Here is a 12,726-nt window from a genome sequence, read left to right on the forward strand (position 1 = left end):
CGCTGTCCTCCTGTCACAGCATTATGTTAGTTTTAATGAGTCCACTGCCTTGGCCTTAACCATCCTTCCTGGCACATTTGATCCTCAGTGGTCTCGACGAACAAAGAGAGCGTATGCATCCTTATTCCAATCATACCTTGTGTGTAGTGCATGATGCTTCCTCTCCAGTTGTTACAATGATCGAGGAATGGCTGACAGGAGGAGATATATATCTCCAAATATTCTTTTTGATTGTATTTTTAATGGATATGATAATTACCACCAATGAAAACATCACATGCAGCATTTCCGTCCTCCCCCACCCAACCGGATTCCCTATGAAATCATTGCAGCGGATGAAGAGCTATAACCGAACTACAAAATTGGTCACATAAATTTGGATAAAAGAATTTGCTATATGTTGTGTATCCAAGTGGAAATTCTTTGGAAAGTGTTATAACACCTCTAGAGAGCACTAGTGGTGACAGTGATGTCATTCTCCCCAGAACTCTATGTGGAGAAGAGATGACATAATCTAATGGCAACGGAAATCTTGCATTTCAATGCATTACATATATTTGGCAGTTTTTCTGTTTGCCAGAAAGGGGTGGGGTTTGACCTCTATCATAATAATCATTACATTTGATGTTCTGCTTTTCACCTTTGGAAGATGTTTCAAAGTGCTTCACAGTCTATACCATTAAGTGGAGTGAGTGTGCACTTAGTAGGTGAATGTGGTAGCCAATTTATACACACCAAGTTCCCACAGTCATGAAGTTTTTATTGCCATGTCTGGCAAAATGTATGCCATCAGCTTATTTGCTTGTAAGTGACAAGTTGATTCTTTTTCAATCCAGATCACTCCTCTATTCACGGCAACACAAGATAGTAACAGATGTGGAACAGAGTCCTTGAAGGATTTAGTGTGCGAGATAGTCAATTCCATCTTATAGTTTGCAATCTATTTGAGCTTGGTACGTAGTCAATGTTCTCTATTTGGGGGAAATTTGCAGGCTAGAATGACCATTTGTTTTGCCAATGAGCTTTAGATGTTGTAGCTTTATGCATTGCTCTCTACAAAGCACAGCATTCATGGCTGAAGAAACTGTTGGTAGACTCGAGAAATAAATGCGAGCAGCTGCAAACCAACCAACAAATACTTTCTGCAGTTATGCCATGATGTGTTTCTTTCAGAATTCCAGCAATATCTGCTGGTGTTTGTTTTTAATTGAATGAAACACAATCACTGTATTTCATGCAGGGTTAGTTTTATAGAGAAACAAGCAAATCAGCTCAAAGGAATGTTGGCACTGATGTCAATGTTTTACTTTCCAATTTCAAAAACTGGTTTGTGGTTTAAAGGGATACCGGCAAACAGCATGGTCAATCCAGAAAGACAGAAAATTGCTGTGAAAGTAATTTGAAACGGAATATAGTCACTGACTGGTAACTCATCGAAAAAGTGACACCATAATTGTCCACTTTGCCAATTTATAGCATTAATCTGGCTCAGTTGGTAGCACTCTTGCCTCCGAGTCAGAGGTTTGTGGTTCAAGGCCCACATTAGGACTTGTCTCACATAATCTAGGCTGATACTCCAATGCAGTACTAGATTGGGTTTCATTTGTGTGCAATTGGCTGCCGCATTTCACACACAAAATATACAGTCAATTCACTTTATAGTATATTCTGTGAAGCACATTGAGATGTCTTAATGACGTGATAAGGCGCTATATCAAATACAAGGATTGTTATTAATTATTATTATATTGTTTGGATGAGAAGTTAAACTGAGACCCCGTCTGCCTGGACGTTAAAGATCCCATGGCACTATTTGAAAAGAGGAAGAAGTTTCCTCATGTTTTCTGGGCAACAATTCCCCAAATAAAATTGGTCATTCACTTCATGGCTGTTTGTGGGACACTGCTTTGGGCAAAATGACTGTCTTATTCTTCTACAAATTGACACCACAAACTTGACAATAAAATCCTGTGATGTGGTTTGATGACATGATGACGTGGGGTTCTGTAGCGCAGTAGTTAGAGCACTCGCCTCACAAGCGAGAGGACCTGGGTTCGATTCCCGGCACGACGAAACATTGGGCAAGTTTCCTTAATCCACCTGCTTCTGTTTACTAGCAGTAAGTAGGAACCCAGTTATTAGTTGATTGACGTATTGCCTTTCCCAGGGTAATAATCCCTAAACAAAATGAAAAAATAAAAAATTATCTGGTTACTCAATACACGACTGTTTGTGGGTCACTGCTGTGAGCAATTGGCTGCCGCGATTCACCCATAAAATATCAGTCAATTCACTTTACAGTACATTCTGTGAAGCACTTTGAGACGTGATAAGACGCTATATCAAATGCAAGGATTATTATTATTATAATCCGGCAGCCAATTTCTCACAGCACTGTCCCACAAACAGTTGTGGATTGAGTGACCAAATTACTTATTATTATTATGAAAGGCGCTACATAAAGTATAAAAGTATTAAACACTATTAATTAACATATTGTTAAAAAAGCACCAAATGGTGTTCTGGAGGCATTGTCCCCTGACACTATTCATATTTGTGCACTTAGAAGCCAGCTTCAGTATTGTGGGGCTTTTTTTGTCTAATTAATCTGGTATTCCATAAATTGGCAGCCCTATCTTGTTAATAAATATCACTATTTAGACTGCTAAATCTACTCTAAAGTACAGTCCGAGCACACAAAGTGGCAACACAAAGTTCACATTATACAGTCTAAACTGTAGGTCATGAACTATCACTTCATGATTCTTTGTGATAAATTTACAGGTTTTGTTGATAACTGTTTTACTACTTATGAACTTTTATTTATAGCGTATGAACCATACAAAAGATGCAGCAATTAATTATTAATGTAATAACTCACACTGCACGCATTCTACATCCTTCTGTGTCACTGTTTCTGGCAGCTGCAAAGCCAACCTAAACTCTGCCTGAACAAATGTATTATTATCCAGTTAATCCATGTGTAACATTGTGTCACAGATAAACTCCCTACAGAACTACCACATGGCGTGTTGGTAAGTAAATTACCTGCCCTGCATTTTGTAAACTGTTTTTGTTCCAGTTGCAGGTTTACACTCCATCCAAGTTTGTCAAGCGTAGAATTGCATTCATCATCGTTAAATCATCAACTAGGCTGCAACGTGAGTTTACTCAGTGAGGAGGAGCTGAAGCGGGAAACTCCTAAGTGCAATCTCCGGTTTGAACTGCAAACTGGTTTGTTCATCAGCCTGGTTCAGTTGATAGCGCTCTCGCCTCTGAGTCAGATGAGGTTTAAGCCTCATCTTGGGACTTTGAATTCATATGGTCTATGCGGTGCTGGGTGTGTGCTGCATTGTTGAAGGTGCCATTCTTAGGGTAAGATATTAAACCAAGGTCCCTTCTGCCTTTAGATGGACATTAAAGAAACCATGGCACTGTTAAAAAAGAGAAGGTAATTTTTCCCAGTGCCCTGGCCAATAATTCCACAAATAAAATTGGTCAATCACTCCATGGTTGTTTGTGGGACATTGCTATGGGCAAAATGGCTGTCTTGTTTTTCTACAAGTTGGCTGCCGCATTTTCCCACAAAATAACAGTCACACTACTTTAGAGTATATTCTATGGATTACTTTGAGATATCTCAACAACAGGATAAGGTGCTAAATCAATTGCAAGGATTATTTTTCTCTGATACAGCTGCTGTCAACGTGGGCAGAAATACAGGTACTATAACATTAAAGTCGGGAGCTTTAAGACACTTAAGATTGCGCAGAATTTGGGAAAATTCTCAAATTCAATTTTAAAATTATATTTATTTCAGGAGAGTAAAATCTATGGTAACTTATTATATTTAATAAAGTTAAAAAGGAATAATTAGATATCTAAAAGGAATAATTTGCAGGGGCTTGAAGAGCTGGGGCAAGAGGAACTATGAGCAGAGATTGGAGGAAATAGACCTATTTTTAATGAAACAGAGAAAGTCAAGATAGGAGGTTTTTTAAATTATGAGAGGTATTGATAAGAGTCGTTAGGGAGAAATTATTTCCACTGGCTAGTGAGTCAGTGACTACAGAGCATCAATTTTAAAATAGTTTAACAAAGGAGCAAAGGGGGAGATAGCACAAAATATTTCTACAGAGTTATATTCGGATTTGTTGGGTGAGGAGGTCAATGCAGGATCTATATTTGTTTTCATTAGGGAACTCAATAGATATCTAAAACAAAGGAGTAATTTGGGTACGGGGGAAAAGGCAGGTAAATGGGCGTGGATGGATTGCTCCTTCAAAACCCCATAACACAGACAGGATGAGCAGGATGTCCTTCCTCTGTGCTGTAAATTTCTTGTAGATAAGCTGAATGACATTTTAAAAGAGGATGGTGAGATGTTAGGAACAGAAATGCTTTTGTTGTGGTGGTTTGATCATCTGCTTATCCATCTTCTGATAAATCTATTGTATCAGAACAACAGAGTGAACATGAATCATTCTTGACTTCAAAGACCAAAACTGAATTTTGCAGACATGCTCTCTGGAAAGTGATCACCCTTCACTTTTTAGCTGGGCCTTATCTGATATGTTTGTATCAGTGAGCGGTTGATTTGTTAGCACTGCAGAACCCTGTGTTATTCTGGATCAAAAAAATAACATGATACCCATCTAGTTCAAGCAAACTATAGGCCTGAAATTCCACCTCATTTTGGCCAGCCAGACTATTTTGTCTCAAAAGTTAAGATCACAGAGTTGTAGAAAATTCTTAAATTCAGTCTTGATTTGGAAGCAGGTGCTTTTTTAAGAACTTGTTTAAGTATACTGCAGAAAAAGGTCTTCTAAATTAAGAATCCTTAATAATAATTTGGTCACCCAATCCACCACTGTTTGTGGGACACACTGTGCACATTTCACCCACAAAGTATACAGTCACTACACTTTACGGAATATTCTGTGAAGTGCTTTGAGGCGTCTCGAAGAAGTGATCAGTCACTATATCAAATGCAAGGATTATTATTAATGGATTTAAGATTTTTCTTAAGCGGTTAAGACCAGGTGGAATTTCAGGTTCTGCATCCTTTTGACACAGTGTTTATTCTGAATACGAATCTCACTGCTGTAATGTTATGCCAAGCAGCACATTGCATGCAAAGACTAGCTCCAATATATTCTCTAACAGCCAATCTGGTTTCCGTGGGCGATCCTATGTCTGGGAACCTGTCCAGTTCTGATTAATGCCGCCTATTCCCTTCACTGCTTTTGGGCATTACGCTGATCCAGATAACCCTCTGTGACATGTTCCATCCAAATTTCCACAGGACTGATGAGCTCAGCCCACATATTTGTGCAAAATTTCTCTAGGTTTCAATTTTCCTGTGAGAGTTTTTGGCTATAGAAAAATAAACAAAATAAAGGCATATTAATGCAGGGGGGTTACTGGTTATTAAACATTTTTAAGGATATTCATGACTTGAAATATAAAATGCTTCTTACAAAACTATTCTACCCTCAGACCGCTGGTCATTTTTAAAAAAGTTTTCAATTCATATGCAACAGTGGTGAAATAAACACTAAGATTACAGTAATACATCAAACAAGAGGTGCATTAATACTATACAAAATACTATGAATAAAGCTTTTAATGTAGAATATTCTCCCACTTTCTCGCAAGCTCTGTCTCACTCTCACTTTCAATCTTTCGTTCTTCTCTCTAAAGCTCTCTTTTTCTCACACTCTTTCTCACTTTCTCTTTCTCATTCTCTCTCAAGCTTTCTCTCTCACTCACTCTTACTTTTTCTTTTTCTCTCTCTATCATTCTCAAGTTCTCTCTCTCTCATTCCCTCACTCAAGCTCTCTTTCAGTTGCTTGTTGACCTATTTTGTATTTCCAGCATTTTGCTATTTTTATTTCAGATATCTTAATGTTGAGCTTTTTGCCCATTTATCAGTATGAATTGTGCCCTTTTCTATGAACCCACCAATGTGGTAGCTTAGTTTAGACACAGAGATGAAAATCTTTCCATTATTCATACTATGGAAAAGAAGCATTTCAGTAATCTTGGTCACATACAACCACCTACTGAATATTAATAGAAAAGGCAATGAGACAAACCTCACAGGAAGAAACTAATGTGCACAATGAGAAGGTTTGGTTTTAAATGGAAAGTGAGCATTCTTACATACATGATTCTTCTTAATACTGGACTGAGCAGTTGCATTTCCATTAGGTACCATCAATCTGAACAGGTGCTTTTTAATTCCATTAACATCCATCCATCTCATGTGACTCCACTAATGTCCGTCGGTCTCTTTGTACTTTGATTCTGTTAGGGTCCATCTGTCTCAGCAGGTTGTATTTAGGGTTCATTAATCCATGCTCCTGTAATTTAATTCTGTTAGGGTCCATCAGTTTGAGCATGCTTGACAAAAGCAATTCTTCTCCAAGTAACTTGGCACCAAACTGGTCTACTCACTTATTTCCCTCCTACACCAGTCAGTTCAAAGTCTTCAAGCAAATGTTTTGCCACACAGCTATATCCTTTTGACTTTTCCTTGTGATATTCAAGTCAAATTAAGTATTTATTACCAGAATCTGGTGAGAAATATTTAATTGGACTCAAATATCACGAGGAAATGTCAAAAAGACATCTCAACAAATGTGCAATTATTGAATATGTAAAACAGTGATGTTTTGGGAAGTTTAATAATGTAACATTTCTTAATAAGAAATGTGTTAACAAATATTGCAAATTAGTGCCAGACCATGTTGTGGTCTAAAATGAGAGTTGGGCTAATACCCCGTAGGTTAACCACATTCAAATGCTTGTAAGTGCCCTTAATTATGCAAATAATCATCATTTTAGGTTACAAGTATTTTGCATTTGAAAGTGGTTAGTCCATGAACTATTTGCCCAACTTGCATGTTAGTACATCATCAAGCCTCTTACTTATTTGGGTAATGGGGATATGTATCTATGTGGTCATCTTCAAAGATTAATTTGGGACATTCCTGTGATTTTAGCTTCAAATGTCACATAGAACATGAATTTTGCCCATTGTAAAAGCATCCTTTTAAAAAAGTAAATTATATTATTAAGACATTTAGAAGCACTTCACTGCTTCACATTTTTATGCGAAGCAAAGTTAAAGCAAATTTCGACCAAGTTCATTTTGAAGAAGCTATCAATAAAGGTTGGAGGACAAGTCTGTTATTAATTTGCAGAATATTTTCATGAAATTGCTGCTTCCAGTCCGTAAATCAAACCGATGGCATTGCCCTTGAAAAATGAAGGCTTCTGCTGTACCCTGTAATGTAGAAAAGGGTCTCATTGGAGCACAAATCAGCACCTTGTGCTCTCTTCTTTTAATCCTCCCACTTAACCTTATGGTATAAAGGTTATCGCTGTCTCCTTAGTTAATTACAACACTTATTTATTAATGGTTTCATTTATTATCACCATTTCACTATTTGGTTATCTTTTATGTATTTTGCTCAGTTCAGGAATATAGTAAACATTATTGTATTACAAAAGATTAAAAGGACATTGCAGTCAAGAGTTTACAATTTTAAATAAATTACATTCACACTGCAATACAGAGAAGACAGAAAGTTGTCAAATTTTTACCATTATTTATTTAAACACTTTCATTTTTTTGTCAATTTTTCTGCTCCAAACTAGGGGATCAGGACACCAGGAGAAACCTCTTTCTATTTTTAAATAGAGCCTTAGGATTTTTAATGTCAACCTGAACAGGCAGTCAGGACCTTAGTTTAATATCTTGCCTGAAGCATGGCACCTCTGATAAATACAGTGCACACCAACTACGTAGGCGTGTTGGCCAAGACTATGAGCTCAAAGTCTTCGGGACTTGAACCCACAACCTTCTGACTCAGAGGTAACAGTGCTACTGAATGAGCCAGAATGATACCTAATCCACATACTCACCAAATTATAAGAGTCACTGAAGCACTCAATAATTATCTGTGTTCCTATTGTATCAACCATCAACTAAGAATGAAGCATATCATAGCAACAACAAATTACATTTTGTATAGCGTGATTTACGATTAAACATTTTGGAGATGACAAAAATTTCCCATATTCTGAATACATATGTTCATGTAAATGTTGCGTATTTGAATTACGCATCCACATAGGCCTCATGAGCAGTCAATTTTCTGTGACTAGAGAACTGAGATATACCCTAGTACACTTTCAGAGAACAAACTCAGACCACCGTGGAACCTGAACATCTGTCCGTTAAACATCAGGGAAACTTGGATGCATATCCAAGAGCTCTCAGATTTGCATATATATACAGATATATATCAACAAAACATCAAAAGAATAGTTAATAGACAGTCAGGAACATTAAGCAGATATCTACTGCATCAGGAGAAATAACGTCAGGAGAAATAACATCCAACAGGCCATTAAGCAACATGAATCACTGGATCTTAAGGGAACTCAGACCAGTAGACAATCAGAGAATGTGGACACCCACCAACTCTGAGGAGATTTAACTTTGACATAAATGGAGCAAATTGATTTCAAAGGCAAAAACTTCCTGATTTCAGAGATGCTTGCACAATTAGACCACAAAGAAAGCACAAAATCAAGCTAATTTAATTACTTTCAAAAGTGCTCAATGTCATAGAAGAAACTCTATAAAGTGCTTAATCCTGTTTTGAAGCTTGATACTGTTTTGCCAGTAAACAAATTGCTTAGATATTGCAATAGAAAATACACCCATTTATGACTGTGTTGCTGTTTGCATTGCATATTCTGAGGTACTGCTATGATGAATCATTACTTACAATGTGTTCAGGTTTTTCAGCTTCTTGAAGGCTCCAGGTGGGATTGTTCTGATCCGGTTAAATCTCAGATCCCTGCAAGAAAAACAGACACTGATCATTAAATGCAATATTTTGGGGGGCTCACAGCATAAAGTAAATTGATTTTAGACAGCAACCTAACATGTTCCACTCAGCTAAGATCTGATGACTCTTGTTGATCAGCTGGATGTCTGATACATGTGGAAACCCATCACCATGCTTAACAATATCCAAGCCAGGCAGGCTGATGGCATTGAAATCTTTGCAAGTGTCCTGGTGATTAGCACAGCTCAGTATGAAATGCATAAGAGATTGCCACTATCCTCCTGTGCACAGCTTGGAGACACATCCCGAATCATTGTGCAATGGATCAACCAATTGGAACACAAATTAACTTTGGTAAAGATCAAGGTAAGAGATGGTAATGCTGGAACATAACACGTTTCAAGCACACAGGTCAAGTGCAGCAAAATTTACATTCAGAGTCAAGATCTTTCTACTCTGTTGCCAGTGTGCCTCAGACCCAACCCCAGAATAGAACCTGTTTCTACATCACAATGATATTTTTAATTTCCTTCACATAAATTTCATCCAGTCTGGGCTTGATATGAATCTATGACCCTGTGGTGGTCACTGTCAAAACCACTGTCCAACTCATTCGTACCCTTTGACGCTCAAATCTGCCAATATCGGTAAATGTATTAACTATCAAATGACCATGGTTTATTGACCCAAATCAGAAAGTTTGCATTCCAGCATTATATTCTCAATAGAGTAATATATTTTGTTATCATATCAATATTGAGATATTATTCAACATCTGATTTCACTTAATTTCACAAAGCACTACTGGATGATCTTGAGAATCACTTCCTTTCTATTGAGTAATAACATTGGAGGTATATGCTTCCATTACTAAGATGTAAGTTGCACTGAATCACTGGAGGGTCATATGTTTGACTTCTATTACTTTCATTGTATATCTATGGACAAGAGCAAAGTGAAAGTAAAGTATTGGAAGGATGCATTATTGAATTTCCAGCTAAGTAAAGGTATGAAGGAAGCAATAAGCTGAAACAGTTATTGACAGCGTGGAATGCGTTCAGTGAGTAAATAACTTGAGTACAAAAGCTGTTTAATGCTTGAGTGTCCTGACCCCCTGCTCGGGTCATGACCCCCTGCTCGGGTCATGACCCAACTGTGCAGCGCCTTGGGACGTCCTCCTGACGTGAAAGGCGCTCTATAAATGGAATCTTGTTGTTGTTGTTGTTGAGTGCACCTGAATCTATTTATTTCCAATTGCACAACATCCAAATTGTTTTTTAAAAAAGGCAAAATACTGCTGATGCTGGAATTCTGGTATAAACGCAGAAGTCGCCGGGAACACACAGCAGGTCAGGCAGCATCTATGGAGATAAAGTAACTGAAAGCTTGGTATAAGTAGTAAGTGCTTACTCATTGAGTACCATGTACAGTGTTTAGTTGTTTTCTATGTTCAATGCACCCACATGAAGAGAGGACCAACACTAGAGGGATATAAGCTTTGTGAATTTTTAAGGTTTATTTATCTGCTCTTTGGCATTAGTGCAATGTTAGCATCTATTTATTACCTACAAAATACAAAGTCACTACACCTTACAGTTAACCTGAGGTATCCACCTGACGTGACGTTCACAATATCAAATATAAGAATTATTATTAGAGACTCGATAAGGAATTTGTGTATTTGTTGTACTTTAACAAAGAGCTTTGTGATTGAACTTTACTAAATTAGAAAGCTAACCCCCTCCCCCAATCCGTCCAATAAAAGGACACTTCTGCAGCTCTGCAACGCATTGTTAATCGGACTATGAACTCAAAGTCTCAACTCAAGGCTTGAACCCACACATTTTTTAATCAGAATCATAAGTGCTACCAACTGAGACAAATAAAAATAGAGCTTTATCAATGCAAGTTGTTTAAGAGCACTGGGATACGTATTCAGCATGATTAGTATTCACCAATAGAGCTAGTGTACATCATTTTGACCCACAAGACAAAACCAGAATGAAAATTTCTCTGGATAGAGCAATCTTCTCTGTTGCCTGCATGTTTAAGTTCATTCATTATAGCCTGGGCTCAAATATGTTGTGTTACATTTGTTTCTATTATAAATTCCAATATGCGGACAAGAAAATGACACTGTTACACTTGCCACATGATCATATTAGCAATTCAGGATGCATATCGCAATAGTCATTATGGCTTTTCCCCTGTGTGTCATCATGTGAATGAGCACCAGCTGACTATGCAGTGAGCACATGAATGTTTGTCACTAAGTCACTGGGTATTTAAAGCATATTTTACAACAAACCAAATATGAAGGAGATCTTAAGAGTTCTGACGATAAGAATGCATTCCTCAACATTTGGTGATGATCATGCACTAGAATTCCTTGAATGAATTGTAACTTCTCAAGTATCCATTTTTCTATAAATGTTATACCTTTACTAAATGCATATATTAGGCTTGAGAGATTCTTGCTTGAAGAGTTCCCACCAGGTGGACCACACACAGCACATTGATATATAGCTCCACAGAAAATACCTCAAGTCAGAAGTAACAGTATGTCATCAAAGTATTCACACAGCAGGTTGGTACAGTATGCTACACATTATTCAAAGCATAAGTGGTATCTCATAAGAGAATCCTTTGTGCAGGAGATAGACTGAAATATATGATAAGAGATGTTGGGAGCAATTTTTAATTTGTTTTTACCTAAGTATAAAAATAGCATAAATTAGAATTGTGGTCTGCCATTTTTGGATAGGTGTGAAGTGCTACTCTTTTTATTGCTTTTAATCACTGCAACAATAAAAAAAACTGTATATGTTAATGATGGTCATGATGGTCATAATATGCACCATTTGTAACCTTAGATAGCAGAGAGCATCACAATGCCACAGAACTCAGTCCTTTTTCAAATCCATTATTTATTATACTGTAAATAAGTAGTTGTAGTCCTGGAAAACGGGAATTACTGTGAGGTGTAGTAACTGTGCATTTCTAATTGAATGAGGAAGCCAATTTTCACACAGCAATGCCTCATAAACAGCCATGATGTGAATGTCCAATTTTGTTTAGGGAACTGTTGGCCAGGACCTCAGGAGAACCTCCCTTTTCTTTTCAAGTAGTGCCATGGGATCGTCAACATCCACCTGAACAGAAGACAGGACCTCGGTTTAATATCTTATTTGAAGAACAGCATCTCTGACAATGCAACACAACTCCATTGCATTGGAGTGTCAGCCTAGTTTGCGAGTTTAGTATCGATTTGGGGCTTGAACCCATAATCTTCTGACTCCGAGGCGTTTCCAAATGAGCCACGCTGACACCTGCTACTGGTTAGTTGTGCAGAATCTGAAAAGTTGTCTACCGATAGTGGCACGCAGAGGGTGGGGCATGTGCAACAAGCCCAAATTTGCCGAGCAGAGTGGGAAAGCAGAGCAGAAGTTCGGAGAGCTAAGGAGGTGCTAGGACATAGAGGGATTTATAGGTGAGGGTTTAGATGTTGAAATCGCACCCCTGGGAGATAAACAGTTAATGGGAGTTTGACAAGGACTGGGTTGATACACATATGGAGTTTGGTGCGGGTGACTGCTGGAGTAATACCATTTGGTTTTACCGTAGGAGTTTTAAATGTTTAATCTTTCTACAACGTAAATGCTTGATGATGCTTTCATGTTGTTTCGGGGCAAAATGAGAATTTGCAACTGCACACTTTGTGGAACAACTGTAAAAGATGCTTGAATAATAATCCCAGTAATTCTTTATAATCTTTACATTTGATATTGTGCATTTTCCATCAGAGGATAACTAAAAGCACTTCAGAGAAGGGCAGTGACTGTGAAGTTGTAGGTGAATA

General features: G+C 37.7%; 1 protein-coding gene across 1 annotated transcript in view; it reads right to left on the reverse strand.

The window, feature by feature from the left end:
• Window positions 1-12,726, reverse strand: part of LOC103186711 (peroxidasin homolog) — a 220,685-nt gene that overhangs the window by 130,381 nt on the left and 77,578 nt on the right. Inside the window, exon 2 of the mRNA XM_007905901.2 lies at window positions 8,805-8,876. Coding sequence (XP_007904092.1) covers window positions 8,805-8,876 — 72 coding nt within the window. The remainder of the gene's footprint in view (window positions 1-8,804; window positions 8,877-12,726) is intronic.

Source organism: Callorhinchus milii, unplaced genomic scaffold (genome assembly GCF_018977255.1).
Source record: "Callorhinchus milii isolate IMCB2004 unplaced genomic scaffold, IMCB_Cmil_1.0 Scaffold2, whole genome shotgun sequence".
NCBI lineage: Eukaryota > Metazoa > Chordata > Chondrichthyes > Chimaeriformes > Callorhinchidae > Callorhinchus > Callorhinchus milii.